The sequence below is a fragment of the Schistocerca piceifrons genome, chromosome 3 (genome assembly GCF_021461385.2).
Source record: "Schistocerca piceifrons isolate TAMUIC-IGC-003096 chromosome 3, iqSchPice1.1, whole genome shotgun sequence".
NCBI lineage: Eukaryota > Metazoa > Arthropoda > Insecta > Orthoptera > Acrididae > Schistocerca > Schistocerca piceifrons.
In genome coordinates, this window is record NC_060140.1 from 819,292,604 (window position 1) to 819,307,342 (window position 14,739).

Genomic DNA, 14,739 nt, shown 5'->3' on the forward strand with positions numbered 1-14,739 from the left:
ATAACAAATCTGAATGTTTGGTGTACAAAATATATTTTTTAATTGCTTAATGTTGCATAACAAAACGGAATTGAAGCCTACAGTGACAGGTTAGTGCATTGTCAGTGTAAATTATTATAGGATTAAGAAATTGTGATGTCTGAAGTACTAATATTTCCCACTGCTGTGGTTTTATCAGGTAATGCCGTTTTACAAAAAAAGTAATAGCCCCAAAAAGGTAAACAACAACTTCTGGCTGTTTATAATATGTTGCCTCTTGTAAATTGTGAGTAAATACCTGTGTCTGTTTTAGGAGGTAGCGGAAGTTCTCATGGGGGCCACACAAACATTCCTAGCAATGAAGAGTGTGGAATACGGGATGTTTGGCGGCACAATCTTGAAGAAGAATTCAAGACGATCCGTCAGGTGGTGCAGAAATACCATTATGTGGCAATGGTAATTAAGTCCTTACTACTGTCAAATGTTGTGACTCACTTATTCCTATTAATTACATGAGCACACCTATCAATGCTCTCCTCGATCCCTGTCCCTCCTCCTCCTCCTCCTCAGACTACTACTACTACTACTACTACTACTACTACTACTACTACTGGAAGTTCTGTGGTTCAGCTCTACCTACTTTCGTGTTAATGGATGTTACCTGTGCCCTTTTGTAATCAAAGGGCAGATGCATCTGTTGAACAAGTCTTTGATAACTTAATATCAAGAGTGGCCCTAATTGACTTACAAATTCTGTGTGGAACATAGCAGGTAGTGTCCTGCAGCATTATTGAGTTTGAGATGCAAGATGATTTTCAGTACCACTAGTACTTATTTTGCTATGCCACCTTACGTGAGGTACAGCTATTTAATGATAGCAACATTCTTTGAGTTTTCCTTCGTGAAAGAATATTTTAAGCCAGTATTCAATAAATCAATTTTTGCTATTTTATGATACAGTTCCTGTCTTGTCTGTACAAATCTGGACACTGGTTCATGTTGCACTTAAAACAAGTCGGGACACAGTGTTTGCTCCACTTAAAGAATGACCAAAATGTTTTGGGGTTTTAAGGTGAATCATGGGATAATATTTTGCTGTTGTAGTTATTGAAGGCTCTACACATTGCTGAATGGTTTTCAGTTACTGTTTATGTATCAGAGGACTTGTGCCTTATTTTGTACCTGTTTCTTGAGAAGCTTTCTGCTACTGCCTGTAAACGAGGTGGGATCTCTATTACATTTCTTAATTCTGATAGATACACATTGTATTAGAGCTTGGTTGGCAGTTTGTTTGAACTTGGTTCTCAATCTGTTCACTATCTGTGTCAAATGATTATATTTTCTGTCTGAGAAATGAGATAACCTGTGTTTCTTGTTCCTTTTTTCAAACATTTCTCTGCTTAAAATTAAAGCTTGGAATTCAACCGGATCCCAAAGAGTTCCACATGAAGTGTTTCATTCAATATATAATCATTAATGTGTTTTCCAGGTTCCAGCAGGTCTTTTATTTGTTGGAAATCATATAATATGAGTCTTTGCAGGATCATTACTCATCCTGACTAAAATCATTTTCAGTATTACACTAAAACAACTGTAAAACCGAAGCTTGAACTGTCGGTTGTGTAGTTGTTTTAATGTTCCATTTAGATGTATTCTAACATCCAAATTGAATTTATTAAAACAGACACTGGAAATGGAAGCTTATGCACTTATAATACTTGATCTGTGTGGTACGCGCCATTTGTAGATGGTGTATAGTATTGTTGTGTTTGGGACCTCAGTTTGTACATGTATGTCATCAGCAAAAATTGGCAGATGTTGAACAGTCTGTCAGCCATTAAAGGGGAAACAGTGTCAGCTGTTAAAGAGGAATTCTTATGGTTTAACAACAGGATAGTCAAGTTTCAGTCATGTGTTACTGCTAGTCTGTGATCCTCTGCTTCCTATGCTGAAGATAAGATTCCGGCCATTCAAGTTTCCCTTATAGGTTTTGTGTTGATGAGATACATTGCTGTGGTCACAAAATATATGAGCAGGGCAGTTTTCATTGTTCTTTCTGTAACGATGCCATTTGGGAGATTGTACATTTCTCTCTCTGCAAAGATTTTTTAACAAAACCCAAAATCAATCAGTATTCTGTTGCAGCCCACTTACCCAAAATTTCTTAGTGAGGAAAGCATGAAATGAGTTTGTAATGAGATGTAGTTTGCTTGTTTCTATTTTTATAGCATACCAGGAGGCACTCTTTTTGAACAATATCTACAAATGGCATTGGAAAGGGGGTGGGGTGATATTGGTACATACTATATGATGATTTGTGGAGTATTTATGTAATGTTAAGTAGATAGGTATTCATGTATAGGTATTTGTGTTTGGTGTTGTTTGAAAGCAGTTTCATCTCTGCTGCAACCTATGTCCATTTGAACCTACTTATCAAACCTTGGTCTCCCTCTATAGATTTTACCTACCATACTTCCTTCCATTATCAAATTGACGATTCCTTGGTGCCTCAGGACATATATCAACCGATCTCTTCTCTTAGTCAAATTGTGCCACAAATTTCTTTTTTCTCCCAGTCCAATTCAGTATCTCCTAATTAGTTATTTGATCTTCCCTCTAAGGCTGTGTTCAGAGTGGTGCCAACAATGGGTCAGCAGAAGCAGTCACCAGAGGCGACAGCTTGTTCACAGGGTGTGTGATCACCTTTGACATTTGTTAGGACCTATTCTATCAAGGTGGTCTATCTATTTTATCTTCATTGAGTGGGATGGATGCCCCAACACCTCTGTGCTTGGAGACAAGTGCTGTATTGCGGCTTTTGCTATTAAAAAATGCTGAATGCTCTATATGTCCCGAAAGGAACGTGGTGGGTACTATACACTCCTTCCTCAGTTACAGTAATAACCGGTCAACTTTTGCGATTATATGAGATGAAGAGAGAAACATTCTGTTACATATTTGAGATGATGATGATGATGATGATGATGACATTGAAAGGCAAGAGTAGCACCTTTAATTAACTTAAGCAAAAGACACATGTCAATGACTGTAATCTTCAATGACTGTCATTCAGTATATGTGTAAAAGATAAACATAAAGTTTAGGATAAGATACTCTGACCAGATAAATCACGTTCGGAACCCACCTCATATAACGGAATCACCTCCCTTCTGGCATGAAAATGCCTGTAAGCAGTAATAATAATTTGTAGTCAGCTAATGCCCACATGCTACAGTTCAAAATAGATACAACACAGTAATTTTAAGAGTAAAATATGCCATCGTTTCTAATAAAGTGGAGATTTCAGTCCACAGATTCTGAGCTATAGCCCAGTTATGATATTTTTATTTCTCAGGATACCACAAACTACTTTTATCCTGGATTAAACTTGACAGTTTCTCATAGTCCATATGTTGTGTATGAGAATTTCAGCCCATTCACCTGAAGAAAACAAATTTATTTGAATTTCAGCAATTGTCACCTGAAGTCTGTACGGTCAGGAGATGAGATCAGCTGCATTGTGACTGTTCATCATGTATTGGCGTACTGATTGGGGGGGTGGGGGGGGGGGGGGTAGTACCATCTGTCTTTGGCTGTGTTGGTTGTCAACAGATTCTGCCAGTGTTGGTGTCACTGAAACTACAACCTAATTTATGACATTATTATGTAGCAGCACATTTCAAAAGCTTGTATTCTATTGTTATCGGAATACAAGGTTACCCTTCAGAGAAATAGCTTTATAAAAGACTTCCTAACATTTAAATTTATATTCAAGGTTAACAAATTTCTCTTTTTCAGAAATTCTTTTCTTTCTGTTGCCAGTCTGCATTTTATATCTTCTCTAATTTGGGAATCAACAGTTATTTTACTGTTTAAATAGCAAAACTCAACAACTACTTTTATTGTCTAATTCCCTAATCATCCTCCATTAACATCACCTGATTTAATTCAACTAAACAAAATTACCCTTCATTTCTCTTAGGTTTACATTACTGCTTGCTCGGTGTACATATTGGAAAACATTGGGAGAGGCTACAACCCTGTCTCATTCACTTCTTAGCTACTGCTTCCGTTTCGTGCCCATCGACTATCATAACTGCAGTACAAGTTGTGTATCTACATTCACATCTACCTAGTGAGGTGGTGCAGTGGTTAGCACACTGGACTTGCATTCAGGAGGACAGTGGCTGAAATCCCTGTCCAGCCGTCCAAATTTAGGTTTTGTATGATTTCCCTAAATCAATTAAGGCAAATGTCAGGATGGTTCCTGTAAAAGGGCATGACTGATTTCCCTCCCTATCCTTCCCTAATCAAAGCTTGTGCTACATATCTAATGGTCTCTATGTTGACGGGACATTAAACTCTTATCTTTCTTCCTTCGTTTGCAAAAGTTGTAGACAACTTTTTGCTCTCTTGTATTTTACCTTTGCTACCTTCAGAATTTCAAAGAGTGTATGCCAGTGAACATTTTCAAAAGCTTTCTCTAAATTATCAAATATTCGGAATGTTTTACCTTCTAAAATGAGTTGTAGGGTCATTATTGCCTCATATGTTCTAAACAGATACTTCCCAGGGTTAGCTTCTACCAATTTTTTTTTTCTTCTGAAATATTTTTTGTCAGTATTTCACAACCACAACTTGTTAAACTGACACATATCAGCAGGAATAGTTTTATCATGGCTGGCTTGTCCGAACGATCTCAACAATTCTGAGGGAATGTCATAAACTCCAAGGGACTTGTTTCTACTTAGGTCATCAGAGCTCTGTCAAATTCCTCCTCCCCGTATTTAATATTGCTTTTGTTTCCTTTCCGTAGGTCTTCTGCATATCCCTTCCATCTAGCATCCTTCCCTTCCTTGCTTAGTATGAGGTTGCTATCTGAACTCTTAATAGTCATGGAGTTGCTTTTGTTTTCTCCAAAGACTATGTTAATTTTTCTGTAGGTGGCATATAACTTTCCCATAGTTTTACATGCTTCTACAACTTCGAATTTCTTGTGTAGCCTTACTGTGTTGACATTCTATACTTCCTGTCAATCTAATTTTTAGATACTTGTATTACTTTTGGCCTGTTTCATTTGCTGTGCTTTTATATTTTCTCCTTTCTTCGATTAAATTCAATATCAACTGTGTTATCCAAGGATTTCTACTAGGTCTTGTCTTTTTAATTATTTGATTCCCTGTTATCTTCACTATTTCATCTCTGAAGGCTATCCGTTCATCTCCTAATGGGTTTCTTACCCCTGTTTCAGCCAGTCATTACCTAATACCCTCTCCGAAACTCTCAACAACTTCTAGTCCTTCCAGCTTACCCATGTCTCATTTCCTGTCTTTCTGAAATTTCTTTAGTTTTAATGTTTAGTTCTTATAGCAAGAGTCCCCTTCTGCTCCTTGAAATGTTTTTCAGTTTAAAATCTGGTTTCAAAATCTCTGTCTACCATTATGTTATAATCTGTTTGAAACCTTCCATTGCCACTAGTCTCTTCAATGTCTATAACCTTCTTTCACACAATAGAAAATCTGGGATGGAAATAATGACAATTTTGTGAAAAGGATAGAATGCAACTCACCATACAGTGGAGATGCAGACAGGAAAAACAAAAAAGACTGCTAAACATGTGAGTTTTCGGCCAAAAGGCCTTCTAGAGTAGACAACACACACACACACACACACACACACACACACACACACACACACACACACACTCACTCACTCAAGAACAGGCTCTGGCCACTGAGGCTGTCCGCAGTGGCCAGAGACAGTGTTCCTGTGTGTGTGTGTGTGTGTGTGTGTGTGTGTGTGTGTGTGTGTGTGTGTTACATCATCTTTAGAAGAAGGTGTTTTGGCTGAAAGCTCAGGTGTCTAGCTGTTTTTTTTTTTTTTTTTTTTTTTTTTTTTTTTTTTTTTTTTTTTTTTTTTTTTTTTTGTGCTGTCTGCAACTCAACATCTCCTCTATATGCTGACAATATTACGAAAAAGATAGTTGTTACAATATAGTAGAGACTCCAAGTCGCAGATAGGCACAACATCTGTGACTGAACATCTCCGGTATATGGTGAGTAGCAACAGTCCTTCTCTTAATATTGTCATTATTCCATCCTGACCTTTAGTAATATTGTCATTAACCTTATTTCATGATTTTTAAACCAAGTGTTAACAATGATTAAATTCTGCTCAGTGCAGAATTCCACTAGAAGGCTTTTAAGTTCATTCATCTCTGTCAGTCCTTTTTCTCCTACCATTTTTCTGTAGTCTCCTTTTCTTACTATCAAATTCCAGTCTTTTACCTGCATACCCCCCCCTCATGAAGCATGGACCTTGCCGTTGGTGGGGAGGCTTGCGTGCCTCAGCGATACAGATGGCCGTACCGTAGGTGCAACCTCAACGGAGGGGTATCTGTTGAGAGACCATACAAACCTGTGGTTCCTGAAGAGGGGCAGCAGCCTTTTCAGTAGTTGCAGGGGCAACAGTCTGGATGATTGACTGATCTGGCCTTGTAACACTAACCGAAACGGCCTTGCTGTGCTGGTACTGTGAACGGCTGAAAGCAAGGGGAAACTACAGCCGTAATTTTTCCGGAGGGCATGCAGCTTTACTATATGGTTAAATGATGATGGCGTCCTCTTGGGTAAAATATTCCGGAGGTAAAATAGTCCCTCATTCGGATCTCCGGGCGGGGACTACTCAAGAGGACGTCGTTATCAGGAGAAAGAAAACTGGCGTTCTGCGGATCGGAGTGTGGAATGTCAGATCCCTTAATTGGGCAGGTAGGTTAGAAAACTTAAAAAGGGAAATGGATAGGTTAAAGTTAGATATAGTGGGAAATAGTGAAGTTCAGTGGCAGGAGGAGCAAGACTTTTGGTCATGTGAATACAGGGTTATAAATACCAAATCAAATACGGGTAATGCAGGAGTAGGTTTAATAATGAATAAAAAAACAGGAGTGCGGGTAAGCTACTACAAACAGTATAGTGAACGCATTATTGTGGCCAAGATAGACATAAAGCCCACACCTACTACAATAGTACAAGTTTATATGCCAACTAGCACTGCAGATGATGAAGAAATTGATGAGATGTATGATGAGATAAAATAAATTATTCAGGTAGTGAAGGGAGACGAAAATTTAATAGTCATGGGTGACTGGAATTTGAGAGTTGGAAAAGGGAGAGAAGGAAACATAGTAGGTGAATATGGAAATGAAAGAGGAAGCCGTCTGGTAGAATTTTGCACAGAGCATAACTTAATCATAGCCAACACTTGGTTTAAGAATCATGAAAGAAGGTTGTACACATAGAAGAATCCTGGAAATACTAGAAGGTATCAGATAGATTATATAATGGTAAGACAGAGATTTAGGAACCAGGTTTTGAATTGTAGGACATTTCCAGGGGCAGATGTGGAATCTGACCACAATCTATTGGTTATGAGCTGTAGATTAAAACTGAAGAAACTGGAAAAAGGTGGGAATTTAAGGAGATGGGATCTGGACAAACTGATTAAACCAGAAGTTGTACAGAGTTTCAGGGAGAGCATAAGGGAACTATTGTCACAAATGGGGGGAAAGAAATACAGTAGAAGAAGAATGGGTAGCTCTGAGGGATGAAGTAGTGAAGGCAGCAGAGGATCAAGTAGGTAAAAAGACGAGGGCTAGTAGAAATCCTTGGGTAACAGAAGAAATATTGAATTTAATTGATGAAAGGAGAAAATATAAAAATGCAGTAAATGAAGCAGGCAAAAAGGAATACAAACGTCTCAAAAATGAGATCGACAGGAAGTGCAAAATGGCTAAGCAGACGTGGCTAGAGGACAAATGTAAGGATGTAGAGGCTTATCTCACTAGGAGTAAGATAGATACTGCCTACAGGAAAATTAAAGAGACTTTTGGAGAAAAGAGAACCACTTGTATGAATATCAAGAGCTCAGATGGAAACCCAGTTCTAAGCAAAGAAGGGAAAGCACAAAGGTGGAAGGAGTATATAGAGGGTCTATACAAGGGCGACGTACTTTAGGACAATATTCTGGAAATGGAAGAGAATGTAGATGAAGACGAAATGGGAGATACAATACTGCGTGAAGAGTTTGACAGAGCACTGAAAGACCTGAGTCGAAACAAGGTCCAGGGAGTAGACAGCATTCCATTAGAACTACTGATGGCCTTGGAGAGCCAGTCTTGACAAAACTCTACCATCTGGTGAGCAAGATGTATGATACAGGCGAAATACCCTCAGACTTCAAGAAGAATATGTTGTTGTTGTTGTTGTTGTTGTTGTTGTGGTCTTCAGTCGTGAGACTGGTTTGATGCAGCTCTCCATGCTACTCTATCCTGTGCAAGCTTCTTCATCTCCCAGTACCTACTGCAACCTACATCCTTCTGAATCTGTTTAGTGTATTCATCTCTTGGTCTCCCTCTACGATTTTTACCCTCCATACTGCCCTCCAATACTAAATTGGTGATCCCTCGATGTCTCAGAACATGTCCTACCAACCGATCCCTTCTTCTAGTCAAGTTGTGCCACAAGCTCCTCTTCTCCCCAATTCTACTCAATACCTCCTCATTAGTTATGTGATCAGCCCATCTAATCTTCAGCATTCTTCTGTAGCATCACATTTCGAAATCTTCTATTCTCTTCTTGTCTAAGCTATTTATCGTCCACGTTTCACTTCCATACATGGCTACACTCCATACAAATACTTTTAGAAACGACTTCCTGACACTTAAATCAATACTCGATGTTAACAAATTTCTCTTCTTAAGAAACGATTTCCTTGCCATTGCCAGTCTACATTTAATATCCTCTCTACTTCGACCATCATCAGTTATTTTGCTCCCCAAATAGCAAAGCTCCTTTACTACTTTAAGTGTGTCATTTCCTAATCTAATTCCCTCAGCATCACCCGACTTAATTCGACTACACTCCATTATCCTCGTTTTGCTTTTGTTGATGTTCATCTTATACCGTCCTTTCAAGACACTCTCCATTCCGTTCAACTGCTCTTCCAAGTCCTTTGCTGTTTCTGACAGAATTACAATGTCATCGGCGAACCTCAAAGTTTTTATTTCTCCTCCATGGATTTTAATACCTACTCCGAACTTTTCTTTTGTTTCCTTTATTGCTTGCTCAATATACAGATTGAATAACATCGGGGATAGGCTACAACCCTGTCTCACTCCCTTCCCAACCACTGCTTCCCTTTCATGTCCCTCGACTCTTGTAACTGCCATCTGGTTTCTGTACAAATTGTAAATAGCCTTTCGCTCTCTGTATTTTACCCCTGCCACCTTCAGAATTTGAAAGAGAGTATTCCAATCAACATTTTCAAAAGCTTTCTCTAAGTCTACTAATGCTAGAAACGTAGGTTTACCTTTACTTAATCTTTCTTCTAAGATAAGTCATAGGGTCAGTATTGCCTCACGTGTTCCAACATTTCTACGGAATCCAAACTGATCTTCTCCGAGGTCGGCTTCTATCAGTTTTTCCATTCGTCTGTAAAGAATTCGTGTTAGTATTTTGCAGCTGTGACTTATTAAACTGATAGTTTGATAATTTTCACATCTGTCAACACCTGCAGATGGCAGTTATAAGAGTCGAGGGACATGAAAGGGGAGCAGTGGTTGGGAAGGGAGTGAGACAGGGTTGGAGCCTCTCCCCGATGTTATTCAATCTGTATATTGAGCAAGCAGTAAAGGGAAACAAAAGAAAAATTTCGAGTAGGTATTAAAATCCATGGAGAAGAAATAAAAACTTTGAGGTTCGCCGATGACATTGTAATTCTGTCAGAGACAGCAAAGGACTTGGAAGAACAGTTGAATGGAATGGACAGTATCTTGAAAGGAGGATATAAGGTGAACATCAACAAAAGCAAAACAAGGATAATGGAATGTAGTCGAATTAAGTCGGGTGATGCTGAGGGAATTAGATTAGGAAATGAGACACTTAAAGTAGTAAAGGAGTTTTGCTATTTGGGGAGCAAAATAACTGATTATGGTCGATGTAGAGAAGATATAAAATGTAGACTGGCAATGGCAAGAAAAGCGTTTCTGAAGAAGAGAAATTTGTTAACATCGAGTATAGATGTAAGTGTCAGGAAGTCGTTTCTGAAAGTATTTGTATGGAGTGTAGCCATGTATGGGAGTGAAACATGGACAAAAAATAGTTTGGACAAGAAGAGAATAGAAGCTTTCGAAATGTGGTGCTACGGAAGAATGCTGAAGATTAGATGGGTAGATCACATAACTAATGAGGAGGTATTGAATAGAATTGGGGAGGAGTTTGTGGCACAACTTGACAAGAAGAAGGGACCGGTTGGTAGGACCTGTTCTGAGGCATCAAGGGATCACAAATTTAGCATTGGAGGGCAGTGTGGAGGGTAAAAATCATAGAGGGAGACCAAGAGATGAATACACTAAGCAGATTCAGAAGGACGTATGTTGCAGTAAGTACTGGGAGATGAAGAAGCTTGCACAGGATAGAGTAGCATGGAGAGCTGCATCAAACCAGTCTCACGACTGAAGACCACAACAACAACAACAACAACAACAACAACACCTGCATACCCACCAACTTAAGGGTAGTAACATTCCACATCTTGATGCATAGAATGCTAGTTTCATTTTTCCTGATGGCAATGTCCTCCTTAATAGCTGCTGCTTGGAGATCAGAGTGGGTGACTAATTTACTTGGGCAGTATTTTACTAAGGAGAGTGGAATCATCATTACATCATTCAGTAGAGCTGTATGTACTGTGGAAATATGACAGCTGTAGTTTCCCTTGCTTTCAGCCATTTGCAGTACCGTCATGCAAGTTGATGTTTACTAATGTTGCAAGGCCAGATCAGTCAGCTACCTTGACTGGTGCCCCCTTGCAACCACTTAAAATGCTGCTGTCCTCTTCATGAGCCCCCTGATGTGGCTGCACCTTCGGTAAAGCTACAAGTATCTGTATCATACAGGCACGCCAGTCACCCCAACTTGGCAACGTCCATGGTTCATGGGGGGATATTTATATCTATCAAGGATACTTACATTAAATAAATTTTGCAGAACATTAAGTAGTTCTTTCTATTTAATGTTATTATCATGTTCTGCTATGCACTGGTGGGGAAATTCAGGGATGTTTATTTCTATCAAGTTATCTTGAATTATTGAGTGATGGCAGCAGTAGTTAAAAGCTTGTTCTGTAAAGTCAGCATGAGATTTCAATAATCTGCAGCCCACATATAACTGGAAGAATCAAAAGATTTTTGTGACAATAGTTTTTGTAATCTCCTTAGAGGAAACATGTTTCAAACTATTGTGTTTCTGTATGTCTTTAGGCTTTGGACTCCTTTGCAACTAAAACATTGCCTATTAACATTTGTGTATTGTTTGCCGGAGTGAATCATAATCATGTGTACTTGGTTTTTCATTAGTATAAGTGATGTTTGGTGCCATTGTGAGATCGTAATTATGCAGTTTGGTGGCTAAGGATTTCAATCTTATTCTGCTGCTGTTGTGGTCATAGTGCTAAATTTCATTCACCTCACTGTTTTATTTGTTTCTTGTTGAGTAATGCAGCAGGTAACTTTTCAAGTATTTTGAGGAGATTAGTTTCTGTGTTTGTTGTGAATAAGTGCTTTATTGTAACAGCATGGAGTATATGCTTGATGGTGGAAAGTTTATACAGGTAATCTAAATTATATTAATTTGGCACAAAAGTTCATACATTTATGTTTAGCGTGTTGGCATTCCAACTGCTATGGGTTCATTTATCAATTGTCTTTTTTATTTGTAGTTCACTGTAGCTGTTTCAGTTCACGCATTGCCATTTTGTTATAAGGAGATAGCAAGTGGAGCTGTGGATGCTAGAAAACGAAGTGCCAGTTGGAGAAATCGGAACATTTCCAACATATTCTTCTGTTTGAGTTCAGTAGAGGGATGACAACAGTGGAGGCAGCCAGAAACATTTGTGCCATGTTTAGGGATAATGCCTTTGGACTGAGCATGGCAAGAAAAGTGTGTTCTCATTTTGAGGAGGAATGTTTTGACATAAGTGACTCTCCACATTTAGGAAGACCTTTGAGATCTGAAGAAGATAGTTTAAACATATTAATCCACAATGATCGATGTCATTGTACTCGAGAACTGGCAAATGTGATGAACTGTGATCATTCCATCAACATGCCACATTTTCATGCAATGGGGAAGATTAAAAAATAAGATGTATGGGTACCACATGCTTTAAGCCAAAATAATAACACTTAGCAGATGGCCATATGTGCATCTCTGCTTGCTCATCATCAATTGAAATGTGAAAAACACCGACCATTCCTATTCTGTATTGTTACTTACGACAAGAAATGGTGTATTTATGCTAGCATAAGGAAAAGAAAAGAATGATCGAGCCCAAACAAACCCAAACCAACAGCTACCAGTACAAAGACCTGCACACACCCACAAAAAATGTTACACATCTGGTGGAGCAGTGATGGTGTCGTGTGCTAAGAATTACATCTCCGAGGTGTAACCATCACAGCTGCCATTTATTGTTAACAAATTAGATGTTTTGCAGACACAGTCCAAGAACAACAGGCAGGAACACTGTGTGGAGTGATGCCAATGCTAGGGTAACTTTTCGGTTCTGGGATGCTAGAAATCTCATAGTTTTGTGGCAAAGAACTAGTCAGGCCACTCCACAATAATGCCCACCCACATTCTGCTAGACAGACATAAAGCACTACACAAAAGTTGGGTTGGGAAGTCATTTCGCACTCACTTTATTCACACAATCTTGTGCCCTCAGATTTTCAATTTCTCTGCTGTCTGTCAAACAGCCTGCAAAGAACTTCCTTTCTGAATGAAAATGCTCAACAAACATGGCTTGATGAGTTTTTTTGCCTGAAAACCATGTGATTTTTAAAATTCTGGAATTGAAAAGATACCACAGCATTGGCAGTCTGTTGTAAATAGTGAAATAGAATGTATTATTGATGACTAAAGTCTCTGTTATGCGTATCTGTTGTGTTTATTAAACTTACGGAAAAACACTCCAATTATAATGACTTGTTTATAAATAGCACACAGAACACAGTAAGGAAATAATAAGACTTAATATAAAAGAGTGATTGAAGTAAGATTTTCGATAGTATTCAACTTCATGTGTAGCACAAATAGTACATTGTGCGAATGTGTGTTATGTATATCTGCAGTTCAGTGTGTTAAGTGCGTTCCCTTCAGAGATGATCATAGTCGTGTTCAATTAATATGATTTAGCCATTCAAAAATAAGCTATACAGGGTGTCTCATAGTTCCCGTCACCGATTTCTTGGGTTTGTAGAGAGAGGACTTAGTAGATAGTTTTTATACAGAACCCACATCTGGAAATTTACCATTTGGATATAAAATAATTTTGATGATTGGATCGTGGTACAGTACTTAACGGTAAAGCCGCACAATGCTTGTATTACGAACTTTTCCGGATAGCTTCAGTCCATCACATTTTTGTCAGATTATGAGGACAGCTGTAAGATGCAGTATGTTTGCAACTAGGAGGCTTGTAGTGCTCCATGACACACACACCTGGACCGTGTGTATGAAAGCATGCATTGCAGGTACACCTTGTATTGGGTTGGTGCACAAGTTCATAGTGTTTCCCTGCAACTCTAATAAAAACAAAGGTCTGCTTCATTATTTACAACAGTCTGCCAATGCTAGGGTAACTTTTCAGTTCTGGGATGCTAGAAATCTCATAGTTTTGTGGCAAAGAACTCATCAGGCCATGGTCATAGTGCATTTTCATCCAGAAAGCAAGTCCTCAAAGGTTGTTTGATAGAGAACAGAATGGCAGAAGATCAGGTGATCAATGTGGGTGTGGAATGACTTCCCAATCCAACTCCTGTGTACTGTTTTGTGTGTCTAGCAGAATGCAGGTGGGCATTATTGTGCAGTAGCATCACTTCACAAAGTCTTCCTGGTCATTGTTCTTGAACTGTATGTACAAGATGTCATATTTGTTAATAATAAATGCCAGCAGTGATGGTTACACCTCAGAGATGTAATTCGTACTACACAACACCGTCAATGTTCCACCAGATGCATAACATTATTTTTTGTGGATGTGTGCATGTGTTTTGTAGGGGTGGTTGCTGCTTTGTTTGGGCTCAGCCATTCCTTGCTTTCTCTTATGTTAGCATAAAGACACCATTTCCCATCACCAGTAGGATAGAAATGTTCGGTGTTGTTCACAAGTCAGTTGATGACGACTAAGCAGAGATGCACATCTGACCATCTGCTGATTTTTTTATAATTTTGGCTTAGAGCCTGTGTTATCCGTACACCAATTTCTGATCCCTCCTCATTGCATGCAAATGTTGGGCAATGGTGGAGTGATCACTGTTCACCACATTTGACAGTTCCTGAGTACACTGATGTGAATCATTGTGGATAAATGCGTTCAAGCAATCATCAAATCTCAAATGTTTTCCTGAATGTGGAGAATCACTTAAGTCAAAATGATCCTACTTAAAACAAGAAAACAATTTTTTTATGTTCTCTCTCCAATGACATTATCCCCATACATAATGCAAATGTCTCTGGCTGCAACCCCTACTGTCAACCCCTCTGTTGAATGCAAATGAACGAAGATCTGAAATGTTCAGATTTCTCCAGTTTGGCACTTCATTTTCCACCATTCACGGCTCCTCACTATCTCCAAATGACAAAAAGACTACTTAAATTCAAATAGCAACAGTGGACTACAAATAAAAGATGACACTTTATA

General features: G+C 38.7%; 1 protein-coding gene across 5 annotated transcripts in view; it reads left to right on the forward strand.

The window, feature by feature from the left end:
- Positions 1 to 14,739, forward strand: part of LOC124789456 (CCR4-NOT transcription complex subunit 7) — a 151,841-nt gene that overhangs the window by 39,189 nt on the left and 97,913 nt on the right. For all 5 annotated transcript variants that reach the window (XM_047256818.1, XM_047256820.1, XM_047256823.1 and 2 more), the window contains one exon: positions 293 to 435. In XM_047256818.1, coding sequence (XP_047112774.1) covers positions 293 to 435 — 143 coding nt within the window. The remainder of the gene's footprint in view (positions 1 to 292; positions 436 to 14,739) is intronic.